Source organism: Amblyomma mixtum, chromosome 8, assembly GCF_055824585.1.
Source record: "Amblyomma mixtum isolate Tamu chromosome 8, ASM5582458v1, whole genome shotgun sequence".
NCBI lineage: Eukaryota > Metazoa > Arthropoda > Arachnida > Ixodida > Ixodidae > Amblyomma > Amblyomma mixtum.
In genome coordinates, this window is record NC_143019.1 from 72,126,694 (window position 1) to 72,145,791 (window position 19,098).

Below are 19,098 nucleotides of genomic sequence, written 5' to 3' on the forward strand. Positions count from 1 at the left end.
AAAGCTCAGATTTCCCGCACGCGCTGCCTCCTCTACGATCCGGGAAACCCGGGGAGTAATTACCGCACGAAGAAAAAAAATACTACGGTTATCAGGAAATATGACACACGGTAATATCATGCACGGAAGAATACAGAGCGAAAGCGCGTGTTGGGGAGGTGGTAAGTGCGATACTTTAAAGTCGAAAATGTAGCACCAAAACAGCAAAGACAGCCTCACAGTTACTGTTCGCCGCACGCTATATTCGAATGATTGAAGCAAAATGTTTCTTCAGTTTGTGTGAAGACGCCGTGCTTATATGCTTCATGCATAACGATTTCTTTTTACTTGTTCAAAAAAAAAAAGCTCTTAGAGCCATTCAAGGCTATTATGGGAGGCCGTGAGATTTGCCTACAGAACCCTTATACAAAAAATATGCTATTCTACCAGCACAACAAATTTATTATTTTCATTTACTGCAGTATATTCACCGTAAACGATTGTATGCCACTCTAGCTGACAGGCCTGCCGTAATGTATGATTTGAGAACACGAAGAAAACTTTTGCCTATCACTCGGAGCGACTACGGGAAACACATTGACTTTCCAGGTGCCATTGTCATCAAATTTCACTAGACGGGGAATTCTTGACATCAAGTAAGGTATTTAAAAAGTGTATAAAAAAATTTGCAGAGGTTTAGCTTGGTTAAGCCCGGTAAATTTCAAAAGCAATAGCCCTGGCTGCGCCTGGTTTGGCTGGTGGTGTGTCTTGGTAGTGCTCTTAGTAAAGCTTATGTTTATCAAAGTTTTGCCCATTTGTTTTACATGGCATTATACTCACCACACGAGGGCCCCCACGTGCTGGGAGATTTATGCGTGCCTCGGTCGCCAAAACGAGCGGCTGACGCTAACGGATGATTGTCCAGAAGCTCCGAGCTACGCGGCCAAAGCCGGCGGCCGAGGTTGCGGATAACCGCTGGATGGATGAATGGATGGATGGATAGATAGGAGCTCCCCTTTGAAACGGAGTGGTGGCAATTGCCACCGTGCTCAGCTTTTCTTTCGTTATTTTTTATTTTTCTTTTATTTTTAATATTCCATTTTTATTTTTTATATCCTCTGACTTTCTTTTTTTGTATCTTTTAAATTTTTATTCGCGGCAGCTGCGCGCAGCTGCTGCGTGGCGCGTCGTGAATCCTCTGGGACAGCGCAGCGACGAGCTGAGTTGGGCCCCATTTTCTCTCCGTCTGGCGTGACGTCACAACAGAGGTCAAGCTAAAGGTCAAACGAGGCCAAGATAAAGGTCAAACGTGGATCCGCCGGGACGACGCTGAAGGCTCAAAACCTAGCGCAGTATTGCTTTCGCAATAAAACATATTTGGATGAGAACCCTGTACCGTTTCGTGGCCTATACTCACTGTAATATTTATTTATTTATTTCAATACCCTAGTCTTGGTAAGCTTGTGGCAGGATACGAGTATCTAGAAACCAAAGAGCGCAAGTCACCGATATGCTCTTGCGGCCGCGAATATATGTTTTTGACTAGTGGTTTTGCTTCTGTGTAAAAGTCCTGTGGTATAAAATTTGTCACTGATGCATATGCATTATTGTCTTCTTTGTAACAAGTATATGTGCTGCTACTTCATTTGTATTTTCTTATTGGCTGGTATAGCTATCATGTGATGTATTCAATTCATACTTGTCTGTGTATATTGTTGTTATAGTGTTTCGTGTCATTTTTTGTCCCATATTTGCGCTAAAGGTGTCTGCTGCCGCCTGTGTCAGGAAGCCAAGGTCTAGTCAGGCCTACCGGCTTTTGATTTGGCTTGCCCTTTCATTTTGAAAGAAATAAACACCAAACCGAAACCTGAGAAAGTGGCAAGCAAAAGCACTGTGCCGATAAGACTTTCGGTGGTTCAGAACTTGAGAGCTTGGCAAAAAATGGAAATGAGCTTAAGGAATCATTAATGTTATCTATTATGTGCTCCCTGAATTATTTTGCGTCTTCTGCATTTTTAAAATTTTTTTGCATGCTCGAGCTATCACATGGCATAATGAGTTCGTACTCTGGCAACAGTTGAAAACTGGCTATAATTGTCTTGCCCTCCCGTTTGTTAATCCCATGGAAAATTGAAAACATATGTGGGCGCTTATTGAAAGTACACACGCCATAGCCTGGCCCGGACTCGCAACTCAAAGCCCGAGGCTTTCTGATAAGTCCGGCCTGTTCTAGCATGACCTCCCCAACCCACAACCACACACCCAAAACTAGCGCTGTGACAGGCAAAGCTGCATCATCTACCCACCAGTCCACTCATCACTAGACCACTTACAAAGCATATATTGGCGACAACTTTAAACGATTCATTCTCATCCTCTCAGTTCGCTCAGTTCTTCCACCGCACCACTTCTCCTCATACTGTGCCACATGCGGAGAGAGCCCCCCCCCCCTCCCCCACCAAACACACACATACACACACAGTATATCACTATATATGGGAGTGCCCACACTCCGTCAGCGTCCGGCCCATTCATCCGCAACCTCGTGGGAGTCTACCCTGCTGGCCACACGAGCTGATTGACCGGCCTAGGCTGGAGGGGAAGATCAGAGGGCTCATGTACTGAGAGCCCTTCCAGGGAGGTTTTTCTCTTTGTTATTAAATAGTTTATCCTCCTCCTCCTCTTTCATTTTATCAGTGGCTTCTGTGGCTTCTACGCGTCGTTTACTGTAGCCACTTCCGTCACCATATCGTCGAGATGAAGACTCCTTCACGAGGCTCTTCGTTTTCTGATCATTTGTAGTGTTTTCCAGGTGGAGGAGGGTTGCGGTCAGCTATAGTGCGGGCTGACTGTCGTACCAAACGGTACCCAAGTGATCCTCCATTATTCGGTGCTCGGCAGTGCGGAAGGGTTAAGCGGCGGGCTCTCGCGGTGACTCAGTGGTTATGGCGCTCGGCCACTGACCCGAAAGCCCCGGGTTCGATACCGACCGCGGCGGTCCAATTTCTATGGAGGCAGTATTGTAGAGTCCCATGTGCTCTGCGATGTCAGTGCACGTTAAACAACACCAGGCGTTCGAAATTTCCGGACCCTTTCACTCCGGCGTCATTCATAAGCTGAGCAGCTTTGGGACGTCAATCCTTTATAAACCATAAAACAAACATCCAAAGATGAAAAGAAGGCAGGAGAAGAGAAAGAGGAAGAAGTGGGTCGGAGCACGCTGCACGCGGCATTCGAGCGCTCGTGGCCGGAGACCGAAGACAGACCGCCGTGCCCAGCAGACCGCCACCGACCAGGCCTCTCTGTTCCAGACCAACGCGACCGCTTCGAAAAACACCGGAGTTCCCATACTGTGAGTTCAACGCTCTAGCGCCGCGTCAACTTGCAGAGTACGCGAATCTTCCCTCTTCTAAGCCTGCTTGCCAGATTCCGTGATAGGTATACGCTTCCGTCTCCCGTAACCCGCTACCACCCCACCCACCTCCATAAGCCTGAGCGGACCAACTCGCACAAAACTTTCATCCCAGCTACCTCCCACCGATAGACCGAACTGAGCGAACGGTGTCGCCTTTGAGCACTCAGGACTGTGTGGTCCATCCACTTTTTGGTGCTTCTACCGGTAATCTTTCCACGGTAGTTTATTACCACTATCACTACTACCAGTGCTCAGCGAGAAGGTGCTGGGGGCTTATTTTGATACTAACCGATTGGAACTACACCGCAAAATTCGAAGGAATGATTCCGCGTGTTGGAACCTTCATCACTTTGGCAGTGTCTCTCATAGTCGAAATGCACCTCTCGGGCGTTAAAACCCTTCATACCGTACCGCATCATACCATATACTACAACAAACTTTCCGCGGGGAGAAGAGAGATAGTAGCTGAACAGCACATCAGCCTTGTCGCTTTAACCCTCTTCTAGGTCCTATAGGAAACAACTACTGCCCCCGTTCCAGCACAAGGCGAGTACTTAGACGAACGAGCATCTACACGTAAATGGAGCCTCCGAAGCAGACTTTTCTATCTGGAACACGCAGATGTCAAAACACCTGCTCTTAGGGCTTTTGCGAACAGGTGCTGCTAGCTTGTGTAACAGCTTCCACCATGTCTACGCGAGCTGCACACATCCCTAGCTGGGCGTCGCCACATTTAGGTTGCGCGCCCAGCTGCTATAGCACGGTGGAATCAGTGGCACAAGCTCTCTGTACCCGTTCGCAAAAGTTTTTAAATCTTGTTGTACTCGATCGAAAGGTCGAGCGCGGCGCCAGCGTCCCAGGCATAGCCACCACTGCCAGCAAATGACAAACGAACTGGCAGGCGAACTGGCTTCCGCCGTTCTCCTGTTCCTCACACATAGCGCCCAGTACGATATGTCTGCAAAGACTGAGTGCTTCCAAGGCAGTGAAAAAATTGGACATACTATTACGATAGTCGCGAAAGCGAAGTTTGAGCGCTGCTCTTCACACGCAACCTGCCATCACTAGCGGATGACGTGTTACGCTGCTAGCCATGCAGCCTCCGGGATCTTCCCGTGGCAGCCACCTTCCGGTTGTCAGCTCCTCTCCTCTCGCGGTCGCACTAGCCGTTTCGCTCTGCTACTAACTCTCACGGTTGTCAGGTGGCGTGTTGCGCCGAAGACGACGACGCCATGAACCGGCGCCTAAGAGCTGCGCTCTGAAATGTCCACATACAGTGTGGAAACTCCACCTTCAAGGGAACTGCATGCTCAGCATTATGGGAGAACACCATACAACAATCCGACAACCGCTGTACCTTTGCCTGATGTACGTAGCTTTGCCACAAATGCCTCAGCACCTTTGTTCACCTTCTAGTTCCCGCGGCTCCTTCCCCGACGCCATCACGAGCATTCCACGCACTTCGCTCTTCTCGCCTTGGCATCCTTTCCGGGAGACTCGTTTTTTTTATGCGAAGCATATTGCTAGAGCTACCACTCACGCCGTCGCCGTGGGACCCCCACGTGACACCGTGACGTCACACCACGTGACATCGAATGAGAGAGCCGGCCTCCACCTCGCGCCGTCGCCGTGGGACCCCTAGCCGTCACGCCACGTGACACCGTGGCGTCACACCACGTGACATCGGATGAGAGAGCCGGCCTCCACCTCGCGCCGTGGGACCCCTAGCCGTCACACCCGCGCATTCCCGCGCATTTCGAACGCGCGTTCACACTCGGTGTAGGTGAAACGCTCGCTCCACCGGGCAGGCAGACGCGGCTTCCGTAGCAATCCAGGCGCTCACCCAACGCGCGTCTCGGGGTTAGTCGGGGTTCCGCTGTAGCCATGCCGTTGTCTTCCCCCACGACGAAGGCTTCTAGTGGTTGTATTAAAATGACCAAGTATTCAACCAAGGAAAGCCATGTATTACAAAGCCTAGCCACTAATATGCTTCGCATTCCCCAGGCTTAGCCAAGCTGAGCCTCGGCAATTTTTCTTCTTGTTCGTCAGCTTTACAGGAATCACGTTTCCTCCTCAGTGAACAGGGGTTACACTGCCGGCATCAGATATTCACCAGGATGGTGATGACAGTGGGCCGTTTAACTGGCAACTATTTGAAACTTACGTCGGAGCAGTAGCAGCGTTGTATTCCCGCGAAGTTATTGATTATAAGGCTGCTAACATTACTGCGCTAGACATCGGCAATATCAGCGCCTATTATCTCCTAATAGGCGACCTCACATGAAATTCTACTCATATGCAGGCACCGCCGCCTCCGCCCCAGCTGCCGGCGGAGCTGCAGCCGCTGCAGGAGCACGGTCGCCTGCTGAACCGACTGGCGCAGTCCCTGCTGGCGTCCATGCTGGACCAGCCGCCGCGCGTCCACTGGAACGTGCTCCTGTCGCCCATATCGTTGGTGAGCACGCTGGCGGCGCTTGTGGTCGGCTCCGAGGGCCCCACCCAGGAGGACCTGTGCCGACTGCTCAACCTGCAGCTGCCCGAGGTGGAGGCCATCATCGAGCAGTTCAAGGTGGGTGCATGCGCCGCCAGCCGGGCTACATCTCGCCATTTCAACCCTCTAGTCGAGGCCGCCGTACAACTGCAGACTTCTCATGCGCCGTGCAGATCCTGCCGACGGATGTGGACGGCGTGCGGTTGACGCAGCAGAGCCTGCTGTACGGCGACACGCTTTGGAACCTGGTGCGCGGGATGAGGCCGCGCGCCAACGTGCGCCTCAGGCTGCCCAAGTTCGTGCTCACGGCGCGGAACAAGCTGCGCGACATGCTGCACGAGCTGGGCTCCGGCAGGCCCTTCGACCCCGACAAGGCGCACTTCACCAACATCTCGGGCTTCAAGGGCCTGCACTCCACCGAGATCCTGCAGGCCGCCACCCTAGAGGCGTGTCCACATCGTGTACTGGCATGTGAAATGTTCACTATCGGTCCAAATATGACTGCATCTATGGTCTGTCGTGCTTGAAAGACAAATGCTCCTCTTCTGGGCGCGACCACAGGTGTCCGAGGACGGCAACGAGATCGCGCGCACCTCGGCGCTGGTGACCGAGGTGGTGTCCAAGGTGGCGCCGACCACCGTGTTCCTGGTGGACCGGCCCTTCCTCTTCCTGGTGCGGAGCACGGCCACGGGCGCCATCCTGCTCTACGGGTGCGTCCGCCAGCCCCTCGAGTCGCACCCGGAGAGCCCCGACAACTCGGCGCTGCTCTGATGAGCCGCAGCTTCTTCTTCCGCGTGTCACGGGGGAGGAACATGAACCAGGAGTCCCGCCGCGACCTCTACGTGACACAGCGGAAGAGAGGGTGTCCCCCAACTAAGGATGCTGGCCAAACGCCGAAGCTCCGCACCCCTATCCCCCCTCTAATTTACGCGTTCAAGAAACGAGCGCCTTTTTTCACTGCGATCGGTGGGCACTAGGCAGGTAGCCGCAGGCTGCTGAGCGTATGGCGACTGTCAAACAGCGCTCAAATATAAGCGCGCTGATAATAAATCGAGCGTTCAATTGTTTCCAGTCGTCTCCATCGATTTACTGCACATGCCAGCAAACATGACCCTGGACCAACAGTGGGTGCCCTCTTCCTCTAGAGGTTTGAGGATATGATGACCTTTCCGGTGTCCACAGACACGCTGAAAAACTAGAAAAGTTGCTCAGTTGGACCTTGGGTCTTCATGTATATTCCTTTTTGTTACTTTTTGTATTCCGTTGTGTGGTTGAGTATGTTGTTTCCTGCATAACAATACGCTAGCCACGGCCTTGACTCTATAATCGTAGCCATGAAAGAGCTCGCTTTTGTGCGGAACAAAATTCCTGGTTTCGCTCATTTCATAAAAAAAGATCAAAATAGTAGGTTTCGCCAAAACTCTCTCGTTTTTTGAGCATTCACTGCAGTCATTCCGCCGCGCACATTACTGTAATCTACGCAGCATCATCCATGTCCGTGCGACGCATAATGCATTTGTACATGCTTGCAAACATTCTTTCAACAGCACAGAGGCCATGTGAACGCGAAGATGGCTGTCATGCCGTATCTGCACGGGATCAGCCACTCGTTGAAGAAGATAGTAGGGCGAGCTGGAGTGAACTTGGTCCTAACCGCACCCAGAAAGCTCAATATGCTTTGCAGAATGGTGAATGAAGATGCCCCAAAACCAGCGCGGTGCAGTAAGAAACATGAAAAAATGTTCACCACCTGTGACACGGAGATAATCTACGAGATACCGCTGTCATGCGGCGCATCTTATGTGGGCCAAAGTGGACGCTGCATAAACGACCGTCTACGAGAGCACGCCATTAACATCCGCACGGGATACGGCAGCACGCTGGCAAAACACGTATCTGCCTGTCATTGCACACCTAACCTTGGACGAAGCCAGATTTTGAGGCGGTACAATCATCAGCACAAACGTGAACTATATGAAGCATTCATCATAGACAGGAAAGGCGCGTCATGCGTTAGCACTCCATCGATGGCACTGACAAGAAAAGAGATTAAATATCTTGAATAACCTTTGACGACATGATGCGACAGGAGGATATCTCCTCGCCTTCCTTTGGTTGTTTTTTGTTTTCCTTTCCGGTATTTATTGCGAGCAATGCAATAAACCATGCAGTTGTAAGTTCAGCGCTGTGTGTGTGCGTGTCTTCTTTCTTCGTCCCGTGTAAGCGCGCTGTTTTACGGTGTGAACGCGAAAAAGTTTGTGATACAATGATTTTAATCGGACTTCTTGCTAGTGCCCGTGGTTTGACATTTCGCTTATTACAACGCACATTTCTTATCCAGTCTTAATATAATCCGCGTCACGAATAAAAAGCGTTCAAACAAGCGGGTTCGATCTCGGTCGTAGCGATCGCCTTCTGACGGAGGCGAAATTTAAAGGCCCGTGTACTGTGCGATGTCAGTGCGCGTTTCAGAACCCCATGCGGTCGAAATTTCCGGAGCCCTTCACTACGGCGTCCCTCATAGCCTGAGTCGCTTTGGGACGTTAAATCCCAGTAACCCATAAACCAAACCAGTAACAAGCGTTCAAGATCATCAGGTGACCAAACACACTATTCTGCAGTAAGTACAAGATGTCCGCAAATTTTCCTGCGGCGTCTTCAGATTTGCGAACTTGACAGCGTACGTCCTCCTGGAAACGCACTTTAGCGTAGAAACCGCAGGGATGTTGAGATTTTAATTTTTTTTTATCACTTGCTGTACTTTTGCGTTTACTTTTTGTCGTGTCCGGTCGCTGTGTTGAATGCAGCGAAAGACGCACACGGTACTTTAAGACTTCGTTTATTTAAAGCCGATGAGGGTGCGACCAGCGTCGACCGAGGCAGGAGCCGAACTGGCCGCCCGAAGAAAGGAGGGAGCGGAGAAGCGTCCACGGGAGGGAGTGGCTTCCCAAAACAGGAGGAGGATGCGGGGGCGCACCATGGGGGGGCATCTGGCGACAGTGTGCGACGAAGGGCAAGTGGTCGTTAGGAGGAGGATGCGAGTGGTCGTTAGGAGGAGGATGCGGGGGCGCACACACACAAAAGCAATAAGGGGACACAACACTTCCTTCCCCCTTAGAAAGTTGCCTGGTATCGTGCAGGGGGTCGGCGCTCACGCGTGGAGGCGCGCTGGCTTTGTGCGCTCGGGGGAGAAACACTTGTAGGCTGGCTGTTGTTCGCTGTGTCTCCTAGGTCTGTCCTGGGCGAAGTCTCTTCTTCCGGGAAGAGGTGCCAGGCTATGTGGGAAGATGGTGCACGTGTTCTCTCCGCTGGCGGACAGCTCTCAGACGGCGTCGTAAATCTACGCAGCTGGTTGAGATGTCGGCGTGCTACTGTGCCATGTATGTTGACGAGCCAAGAGCGCAGGCCTATGCGTCTGACAATTGTAGCTTCCTCCCAGCGTGGCTTTTTCAGAAACTGTCGGGCGAGGACGCGCTGCCCCTCATTAAGCGTGCCGCAGCGCGGAATTGCTTTTTCTTCCCGGAACGTCTCTGCTTTTGGCTCGGGGAGGATGGCTGTGAGCTGGGTTCGCATTTCACGCTCGAACATCATTTTCGAGGGGGTCTCGCCTGTTGTGCTCTGAACCGTCGTGTGCTGCTTGAAGAGAAAGCGCGCAAGGCGGCGCTGCAGCGAGCCTGTCTGATCTCTTTCAAGGGCGCGTTTTAGCTCGGCTACGTAGCGCTCGGCTTGTCCGTTTGTCGCTGGGTGGTAGGGGGCCGATGTAACTGATGAGATCCCGTTGTCGCGATAAAACTTGAGGATCTCCGCAGACACAAACGGTGTTCCGTTGTCCGACACTACCTTGCGCGGCAGGCCGAACGTTGCAAATAGTGATCGGAGGTTGTCAATGACTGCTGCCGAAGTCGTCTGTCCCATTTGCCTTATCTCAAGCCACTTTGTGTAGGCATCTACGACCACAAGGAAAGTGCAGCCCTCAATTGGTCCTGCAAAATCAATGTGCAGTGTGTGCCATGGTGTGTCTGGCTTTTCCCATTCTGGGACAGGAGCTTTCGGCGGGGCGCTCCGGCTGCTCTGGCAAGGCTTGCATTCTCGCACCACTGTTTCGATGTCGTTGTCAATGCCAGGCCACCACATGTAGCTTCTGGCACACTTTTTCATTGCAACGATGCCCCGATGTCCGGCGTGGATGAGAGACATAGCTTGTGCGCGTAGTTCTCTCGGCATCACAACTCGGGACCCAAATATGATGCAGCCGCGATGGGTGCTCAACTCTGTAGCTCGCCTGCGGTAAGCGTCGAAGTTGTCCCCTTTGAGTTTATGCACGTTGCCTTGTTGAACAGCTGTGTAAACTAGCCGGAGAGCTGCGCACTTCTGCGTAGATGCTGCAACTGTGCCTGCTGTAAGCGGAGGTTCTGGCAGTGCTTCGAACATCAGAACGTCTCCTGGTGGAAATGGTTCGTCAACAGTTGCGTCTAGTGGCAGACGGCTTAGCGCATCGGCGTTTTGATGTTTACTCCCATTGCGGTAGACCAGAGCGTAGTCGTACGCTGAGAGTTTGATGCACCAACGTGTCATTCGCGGAGACAAAGTTGGTGGCATAGGCCTTTGTGGTCCCAGAATGCCCAATAGCGGTCGGTGATCGGTTATAAAGGTCACCTTCCGGCCGGCAATGTACTGGTGAAAATGTGTCGCCGCGTAGACGATGGCTAGCCCTTCTTTGTCAAGTTGCGCGTAGTTGCGTTCTGCTTGCGACAACGTACGTGAGGCGAAGGCGATGGGAGCTTCCCTTCCTTGCTCGTCAGTTTGCGATAGAACCGCGCCGACTCCGTACGGTGATGCGTCGCAAGCCAAAAGCAGAGGCTTCCTTTCGTCGTAGTGGCGGAGGACTGTACATCTTCGAATCAGGTCTTTCAGGGCATCGAATGACCGCTGATGGCGTGGCGACCATGTCCATGTCACATCTTTCCGAAGGAGTTGGTATAAGTCGTTGGCCACGGTAGCTCTTTGTTCCAAGAACCGGTCGTAGAACGTCAAGAGTCCGAGAAAAGCCTGTAGCTCCTGCTTGTTTGTTGGAGCTCGTGCTTCTGTGATCGCTCGCACTTTGTCCTCGGTAGGGTGAATGCCTTCCGCATCAATTCGGTGTCCCAGAAATTGCACCTCTGGCACCGCAAAACAGCACTTCGATTTGCTTATGCACAAATTAGCGTTTGCTAGCCTTTCGAGAACGAGCTCTAGGCGCACTGCATGCTCTTCAGTGGAAGTGCCACTGATGATGACATCGTCAAGGTAGACACAAACTCCTGGGATGCCCTGAAGCACTGTCTCCATGAATTTTTGAAATATGGCCGGGGCTGCAGCTACGCCAAAAGGCAGTCGCTTGACTTTGTACAAGCCTTTCAGTGTGTTAATTGCCAATAATTCAGCAGTTGACTCGCTCACCTTCAGCTGCTGATACGCCTGGGTGAGGTCCAATGTGCTGAAGATTCTTGCGCCACGCAGTACACTGAATACTTCTTCAGGTGTCGGTAGCGGGTAAGAGGACGCTTTAGTCGCAAGATTGACGGTGCTCCGGTAGTCTCCGCAGAGGCGTATGGTTCCGTTCTTCTTGCGAACTACGACAAGTGGTGTGGCCCATTCTGAATGCTGCGTCGGCTCGATGACACCTTGCTGCTCCAGTTTGTCCAACTCTTTTTCAACTGAATCTCGGAGAGCAAACGGCACCGGCCTGGCCTTCAGAAATTTGGGTTGCGCGTTGTCCAACAACTCCAGTGTGACCGGGGGCCCTTCGTTTCCTGGAATCTCTTCCGAGAATACTCTTTCGTATTTCTCTTGCAGTTGCTCAACCATGTTCTGGCTCGGCGTCTGGTGTATGCCGCATATCATCACGCCTAGTGGAGAAAACCAGTTTCTCCCTAGAAGGCTTGATCCTGTGCCCTTCACAACAAGCAGAGGTAGCGTATGGGTCTGGCCGTTGTAGTTAACCTGCACGTTGGCAGAGCCCAATAGTGGCAGATTCTGTCCTGACCACGTTCGCAGGTGCGTGTCGTCTTGTTGCAGGGCGGGTGCGTCAGATGGCCATGAAGTTCGGAACGTGTCCTCACTGATCAGAGTACAGGCTGCGCCGGAGTCCACCTCGAACTTAATCAGCTGGTGATGTACGCTTACTTCTGTAAAAATCTTCGGTCGCGTGCCGAGATTCATGGTGTTCAGGTCGTACAACACAGATGGTGTTGCTGATGTTGTTCCATGGAGATCAGATAGCGGCGTATTCTCTGAGGCGTTGACGCTGTGATTAGGCTGGGAAGGTGACTTTATCTTGGCAAGTCTCCGTTTCGTAATGCATGCTCTTTCGATATGCCCTCGCTTGTGGCAAAAATTACACGTGGCTGACTGGAATCGACATCCCTGGGGGTTGTGTTGGTCGTCACACCGCCAGCAGCGTTGTGCCTTTTTGACCGATTTTACAACAACAGAAGGCTTGCGCACCTGGTTGCTTGTCTGGTGTACCGGCTCGGTGTTCCGGCGAATCCCTCTCTGCTGGTGACCGGCGCTCTCCGCTCGAACGGCGATGTCGTAAGCTTTGCTGAATGTGAGGTCCTTCTCAGCGAACAGGCGCTGCTGCAGTGACTCGTCACTCAGTCCGCACACAAATCTGTCGCGTAACATCACGTCCAAGGGAAGCATGGTGGTGTTAGCAGAAGAAGCTGCGTCTCCCTCCTGCCCGGTAGCTGTTGTCGACAGCGTTCCAAAATTGCAGTCGGCAGCGAGCTTCTTGAGCGCGGCTACGTAGGCGCTCACAGTTTCTCCTCCCAGTTGATCTCGTCGTTGGAAGCGAGCCCGGCTGTAGACCTCGGATGGCCTTGGGTCGTAGTGCTTTTGCAGCGCTTTTACGATGTCGTCGTAAGACACTGCCGCTGGTGTGCTTGGCTGAATAAGGGCGCAGACAGTATCGTAGGTCTGCTCCCCGCACAGCGTCAGCAGGTTGGCCCTCTTCAAGGCTGGGTCTGTGATGTTGTTAGCTTCAAAGTAGAACTGAAGGCGTCCAACCCACGATGACCACGATGAGCCGTTGAACTCTGGTATCTGATTGGGAAACCCTCGCGTAGCCATGGCTTGTCAATAGCGTTGCGTAGCGCGGGTCGAATCCACTTTCTCGTCGCCACTGTCGTGTCCGGTCGCTGTGTTGAATGCAGCGAAAGACGCACACGGTACTTTAAGACTTCGTTTATTTAAAGCCGATGAGGGTGCGACCAGCGTCGACCGAGGCAGGAGCCGAACTGGCCGCCCGAAGAAAGGAGGGAGCGGAGAAGCGTCCACGGGAGGGAGTGGCTTCCCAAAACAGGAGGAGGATGCGGGGGCGCACCATGGGGGGGCATCTGGCGACAGCGTGCGACGAAGGGCAAGTGGTCGTTAGGAGGAGGATGCGAGTGGTCGTTAGGAGGAGGATGCGGGGGCGCACACACACAAAAGCAATAAGGGGACACAACACTTTTGTTCTTTTCGTGCCTTATACGTACAATATAGCATTAATCGTTTGCGTTATGCATTATCGTATTCTTTAAACCTATAATTTGTATTATATTGTTTTTGATCGTCTGCTTCTTTATTTACTCTGTTGTGTTTATTTATTTTTCCATGTTATAGTTGGCGTGTTGTTGCTTTGCTTGTTAAAGGGATACTGAGGCGGTTTTCGAATCAGCTAACCTTCTAGGGTTTTGAAGTAGTGTCATTGCTGATCACGTCTGTGAAATTATTTTTTCGATTTTGGCTAAAACAGTGGCGCAATCACCAATTAAAAATGCGATGTTTAAATTTCCCGCGCCCCCGCGCGAGCGCCGGAGAGGGGAACAGCGGAGAAGGAAACCTCGTCCATGTCGGCCTGCGTGACGTCATGTTGAGGAGCCGGGGATGCTTCGGCGCACCCGAGCGCGCTTTCAGCGCGCGTTGTTTCTCGTGCTGCATGCGTTGTTCCTCGTACTGCGTGCGTTGTGACGTACAAAGTGTGTCAGCCGACCTTGAGAATCAGATTCAACAGGTACTACTCTGCGTTCGTGTCGACGAACAACTACGTCCGCGACTGTGTCGTCTTCCACTGTTTTCCGCAAGATCACAAGCTCGCAGCGCAACCGCTCGCTGCTGTGATGAAGAATTCAAGTCGACTAAAGCAATCTTACTCTGCTCGAAACACTTTCGTAAGAGCGGCTACAGGCAGAGCTTGTCCTAGTGGGATCTCTGGAGATTTCTGTCGAAAAGACGCGGCTGAACCATGACACAGTTCCATTGATTTCCTCGCGCATAAGATGCGTGTCACCATTCCGAAGAAGCGCCTCTTTTAAAAGTAGAAACATGCTCACTTAGCCCATGAAGAAAACTTATAAAGGCTAAAGCATGTGTCGCTATCCTCAGCTTAGGTGCGGCCAGACCGCCTGAGACGTGCTCAGCAAGGCTCGGTTAGTGATTTTATACTCGGTTCGACGTGTCCAAGCAAGCAAGCAAGCACAATAAAGCAAAGCAAGCAAGCATCGAAGCTCTTCATATGCGGCATCTCGTTTAATCCTAGCTAAGTAATTAAAATGAAAGCGTTCGACGTTGATTTCGGATGCAAATTTATGACAGAAATGAATGCCAACCGAGTTTTTGCAAAAAAACACCGCAACCTTACACGGTTTCTTCATCAAGTTCTGGCAGCGGGCGAGTTGCAGCTAGCTTGGCTTTTAAACACACATATAGTTGGCAACTACTTCACTGAATCTAAACTGCAAATCTAGGAAGGGCGAACGTTTCCGAGGCAGCGATTAATATTTTCTGGCATCTGCTGAACGCGCCAGGAGTGAAGCGTATTTGTGCGCGTATTTGGCTTGGTTTCCAGCGCACCATGATTGCGTCAATATCTTGTGGTCACATGCCTCGCAGTGCTTGGCCACTGCGCTTCGCTAATTTTGACACCAACTTTGTGCTCCTTCATCGTTTCCTTGAAATACTTTCTTGCCCCAACCTGCAACGCCGGGTACTGAGAACGGGATTTTTGGACACAGTTCTTTGGGCTTTTTCTTTAGGATGACGCTCTTCCGGGCGAGCCAGGAGGCGTCCGGTGGTGGTAATTGACTCGAGTATTGTTCGCACCCCTTCCTTTCTGAGAATACGAGCCGAGGTTGTGCTGGCACCTTTTACGCATGGTCTGCATCGCGTCTTTGACGCTGGCGTATGCTTGTGCTAGGCATAGAATTTTTTGCTTGTGTCTTTTTTGGTTTCAGGCGATACGTGGAATGAGCAAACTGTAGTATCCTTTTCTTCGGTGGTCAGTAAAAAAAATAGTCGCCGTATTCGCTTTTACAACGACACGGAAAGTGCGATCTGCCCTCAACGCAGCGCCGGATCCGCATCGGCAGCTTCTCCAGTCCTCAAAGTGACGTCACGACCTCTCTTGACCAATCACGGGCGGCGGAGCGCCGCGCGGCGTGCCCCGCGGCACAGGCCGCATATTTCGGCTAAAAAAGGCAATTCGCGCTTGTTTTTGCCTTATTTGGATGCGATATTCCAGTATACAGCATGAAAAACTATAGGATGCCGCTGCCAGCCCAATTTTCAGAAAAAGTGCTTCAGTCTCCCTTTAATGATGCCCCTTATACATGTTTTTTACACTGAATCCCTTCCCCCCCCCCCCCCCCCCCCCAAGAAAAAACCCGCAACCTATGTAATACCTTCGAATGAGGGCCTTTAGGGAAATGTTGAATAAAAAAATAAAACTCGATTCTAAAGATACCTGATCTGTCTGCAAACATCGGATAAGATAGGGTCTTACACGAAAAGGAAGGTCCCTAGTGTATACGGCGCCGGGCATACCCAACAATTCTGGGAAAAGCGTTCTTGAGCGCGAAACCGTTTACGAACGCAATTTTTTTCATATAATGTAAGATTTCACTATAACAACCAATATATCCGCAGATCACCCGACGAGAGTCTTGTATTTTTTTTTCTATTAGCGTTTTTGCTATCGTCCAAAGCGTTTTATGGTTTTCTATGGCAGTCTTAACTGTTCGTCGCGATCGATGGAAACACTTTAAAAGAAACATTTTGATACATATCAGAAGAATGAGCAATTACATTCACTATTCCCACAACAGTGTCTTACAATTTTTGCAATTTTCAAAATTTTATCCGAGAATGTTGGACATGAAATAAAAGTTTTTAAATTTTCAATGCATCACGGTCCATCTGCGGCACCTGCTGCGAAAGGCGCTGCCAGAGGAGGCGGTCCCGGTGGCGCCATGCGCCTCGAGCGGTGAACCAGAGAATTAAAAAAAGAGAATGTGTGGAAACAAAAAGTGCGGCCTAGATTTACACAGATAAGAAGTTGCGTTTATATTATCTTATTATCTGCATCAACGCATCGCAAAATAATAAATACCTCAAATGCTATCGCTGAATCTCGCGTTATACGGGTAGTACTATCCTGTCGTTTTTGTAGCGAGAGCTACATTACCCGCAGTCTCGCCGTTTCGCTGTGGGCCTTCTGCGCCACTTGTGCGCATGCGCGAGGAGCCGAGAGACGTCACAGCCGCGCAGCTGGAGCGCCACGCCGCTCCGCTCCGACCAAGAGGAGCCGCCAAGTGACGTCACAGGTGCCGACGCCGCTCGCCTCCGCTACCAGACGTAACCAGGGATATACCGTACCTCTTGCTACGTATATCATGCCATAGCTGAGCTAAGTCACTGCATTTTTTATTGCGAAAGCAATACCGCTCGCAGTTTGAGCATTCAGCTTCGCGGGGCGGTGGACACGTTTGACCTTTTCCTTGACCTCGGGTGCGACGTCACACCGGCTGTGAAAACCAGGGCCTCAACTCGTGCCGTCGGCGGAGACCGGCTGTAGACACGGCGGAAAGTGAGCTTCTCGCTTCTCCCACTAGAGGCGCTGCGGTAGGAGTGACGTCACACCATCTGTGGAAGAGAAGGGCCCCAACTCGTGCCGTCGGCGGAGAGCGGCGGTAGACACAGCGGGCGGTGAGCCTCTTGCTTCTCCTGCTAGGAGCGCTGCGGTCGGAGCGACGTCATACCAGTTGTATAAACAGAGCTCCAGCTCAATCTGCCCTCGCTTCGGCGAGCGCGGCTTCGGCCGCTTATTTGTTTTTTGTAGCAGCGTCCGCTCCGGCGGACGCAGTTGTTGCTTCGACGCGCGTCTGTTCTATCTCTTTTCTCTGATCTCTCAACTCTCCTCTATCGGCACGAGGCAGCGGTGGTGGCTTGGCTCGAGCCAGTAGGCAGGCCCGTGCAATTTCCTTCCAATCCTTCTCTCAGTCACAACAACAACCAGCTGTCGGCGCAGAGCGGCGGTAGACACGGCGGATGCGGGCTGAAGAGACGGATGAAGTTGCTTTCGCAATTTCCGGGCTTAACCAAGCTGAGCCTATGCCAATTTTTCGTTTTCGTTGGCAAGAGGGCGCTGCAGATTTATGGCGCAAATATGTGATTCGGTTTTCTTGCATTGCCATGAAAATGCGGCTGGGGAGGACGAAATTCAGACGTTCAGATGCGTTGTTCGCTGGGGTTCGCAGCTGGCGCAGCACATGTCTAATTGAAGGTCATTGGGAGAGGAAAGCAAGCGAGCCGTTGACGGTAAGGACAGTTTTAGCATAGCGTATACCGCCTACCCTCACCGTTTAAGGGGGAGCATGCGCAATATGCCGGTTACGCCTTCGGCGCATGCGCACTTGGGGTAAACGGTATACTAAAACTCTCTAATAGTCTGCCGATTAACTAAACGCACAAGTGCGAATAAATTTTGCAGCACGTCACGTGAAAAACTGTCGGAGCCGCAAACGGGTAAGCAAGTGGCTGTTTATTGAACATTTCGAAATACAGGAAAAACTTGGGCGACACGGTCCGTGTGTCAAGCTTCGAAAGTGGCATGCTTCAAGCATTTTATTGAAAAGCAGCAAAACCACAGTAAGAAAGGAAAAAAGAGAAATGGGGAATCATGCTGGTGGTATCAGCTGCAATTTCCTGGTATTCCCAATGCGCGGAACATGATGTCTTGAAAGTAAAAAAATAGGAGGGCAAACTAGAACTTTTCAGCGTGCGCTTAACCCTTAGTTTATGCAAGAAATAGTAGAAGAAATTCTGAATGTGGCAATCTTGGCTATGACATGAAAACACCAAATAGGCAGTAAAAGCCTGGGCATGTTTTCTTTTTTTTTTCGCCTACGCAGCTAGGTCAGACTGGTCCGCTGTAAAACCAGCTAATATATGTGCATCACAAACGCGCCAGTTATTGTCTTTGTAAGTTACGAAGCAGATCGCTTAACACGCGGCAGGTAGTGTCGAAGATTGAAGCGCCACCCCCTGCATATTAAAGGCCGGAATGTAAATAGTCCAATTGGTTCCATATGGCCGCAGAAGCTTTGCTGAATGGCTCGGAGAAAACGACGGCTATATTTCACGACACGGTGTGCACAACTCGGCAGGGTGTTCTCAAGAGGTTAATCAGTGACCTTTCCCGAAAATGACCGTTCCCCCAGCAGCACACGCAATCGTATTGGGAACGTATTTGCAAATGTCGGGCTTACAACGGGCCAGTGTCAAACTATCCATTTCCAATATTGGGCCGATTAGTTGTGCTGCTTGTACTTCCGTGTTGGGGGGGGGGGGGGGGCTGAAAAGCACAGCTCAAGTTTATGGGTAACCTGGAGGCATCGCTCCTCCACATTTGCCTACGAGCAGGACAGCATGACACTGTTGTCTATCTGCCGTTTTTTCAGTAGAAATATGCGAAGAGAGAAGTTATGGACAATGGAACTTTTGGAATGCTGTGACAGTTGCCCGAGTCACCGGCACCAACAATGTGGCTGAAACGCAGACGCACTACTCACGCAATGGCTTGGTGAGCTAAAATCTTGGTAAAACTTAAGTTAAGGTGGGGTGTGAAGATGAGAGTAAACCAACTGAACGGAGACGGCGCTCTTCCCGCCATAATGCGCTATTGTATATAGGCAGGCACGAAATTGCTCGCACCCTTATAAAAATGGTCTACAGACCGTCTATAAACATCTTATACAGTCTATCGCCTTCCTATCGATCTTTGTATTTGTCTATTCGTAGTCTATAGACTGTCAATAGATAAAAGTCTACTAAAACTGTATGGCTCTAAATGTATAGATTGTATTTGTATCTCTAAGATTTGTCTTTAGTCTATAGACTTTATATACACAAGTCT

At 51.1% G+C, this 19,098-nt stretch overlaps 1 protein-coding gene across 2 annotated transcripts in view; it reads left to right on the forward strand.

Annotated features, from left to right (window-relative positions):
• LOC149332949 (glia-derived nexin-like) overlaps window positions 1-6,952 on the forward strand; it is a 90,114-nt gene extending 83,162 nt beyond the window's left edge. Inside the window, exons 3-5 of one of the 2 annotated variants that reach the window (XM_089558506.1) lie at window positions 5,697-5,963; window positions 6,059-6,331; window positions 6,447-6,952. In XM_089558506.1, the coding sequence (XP_089414632.1) occupies window positions 5,697-5,963; window positions 6,059-6,331; window positions 6,447-6,656 (750 nt within the window). In that variant the 3' untranslated portion in view covers window positions 6,657-6,952. Of the gene's footprint in view, window positions 1-5,696; window positions 5,964-6,058 lie in introns of both variants that reach the window. The other variant, XM_089558505.1, reaches the window with a different exon arrangement.
• The last annotated feature ends 12,146 nt before the right edge of the window (window positions 6,953-19,098 follow it).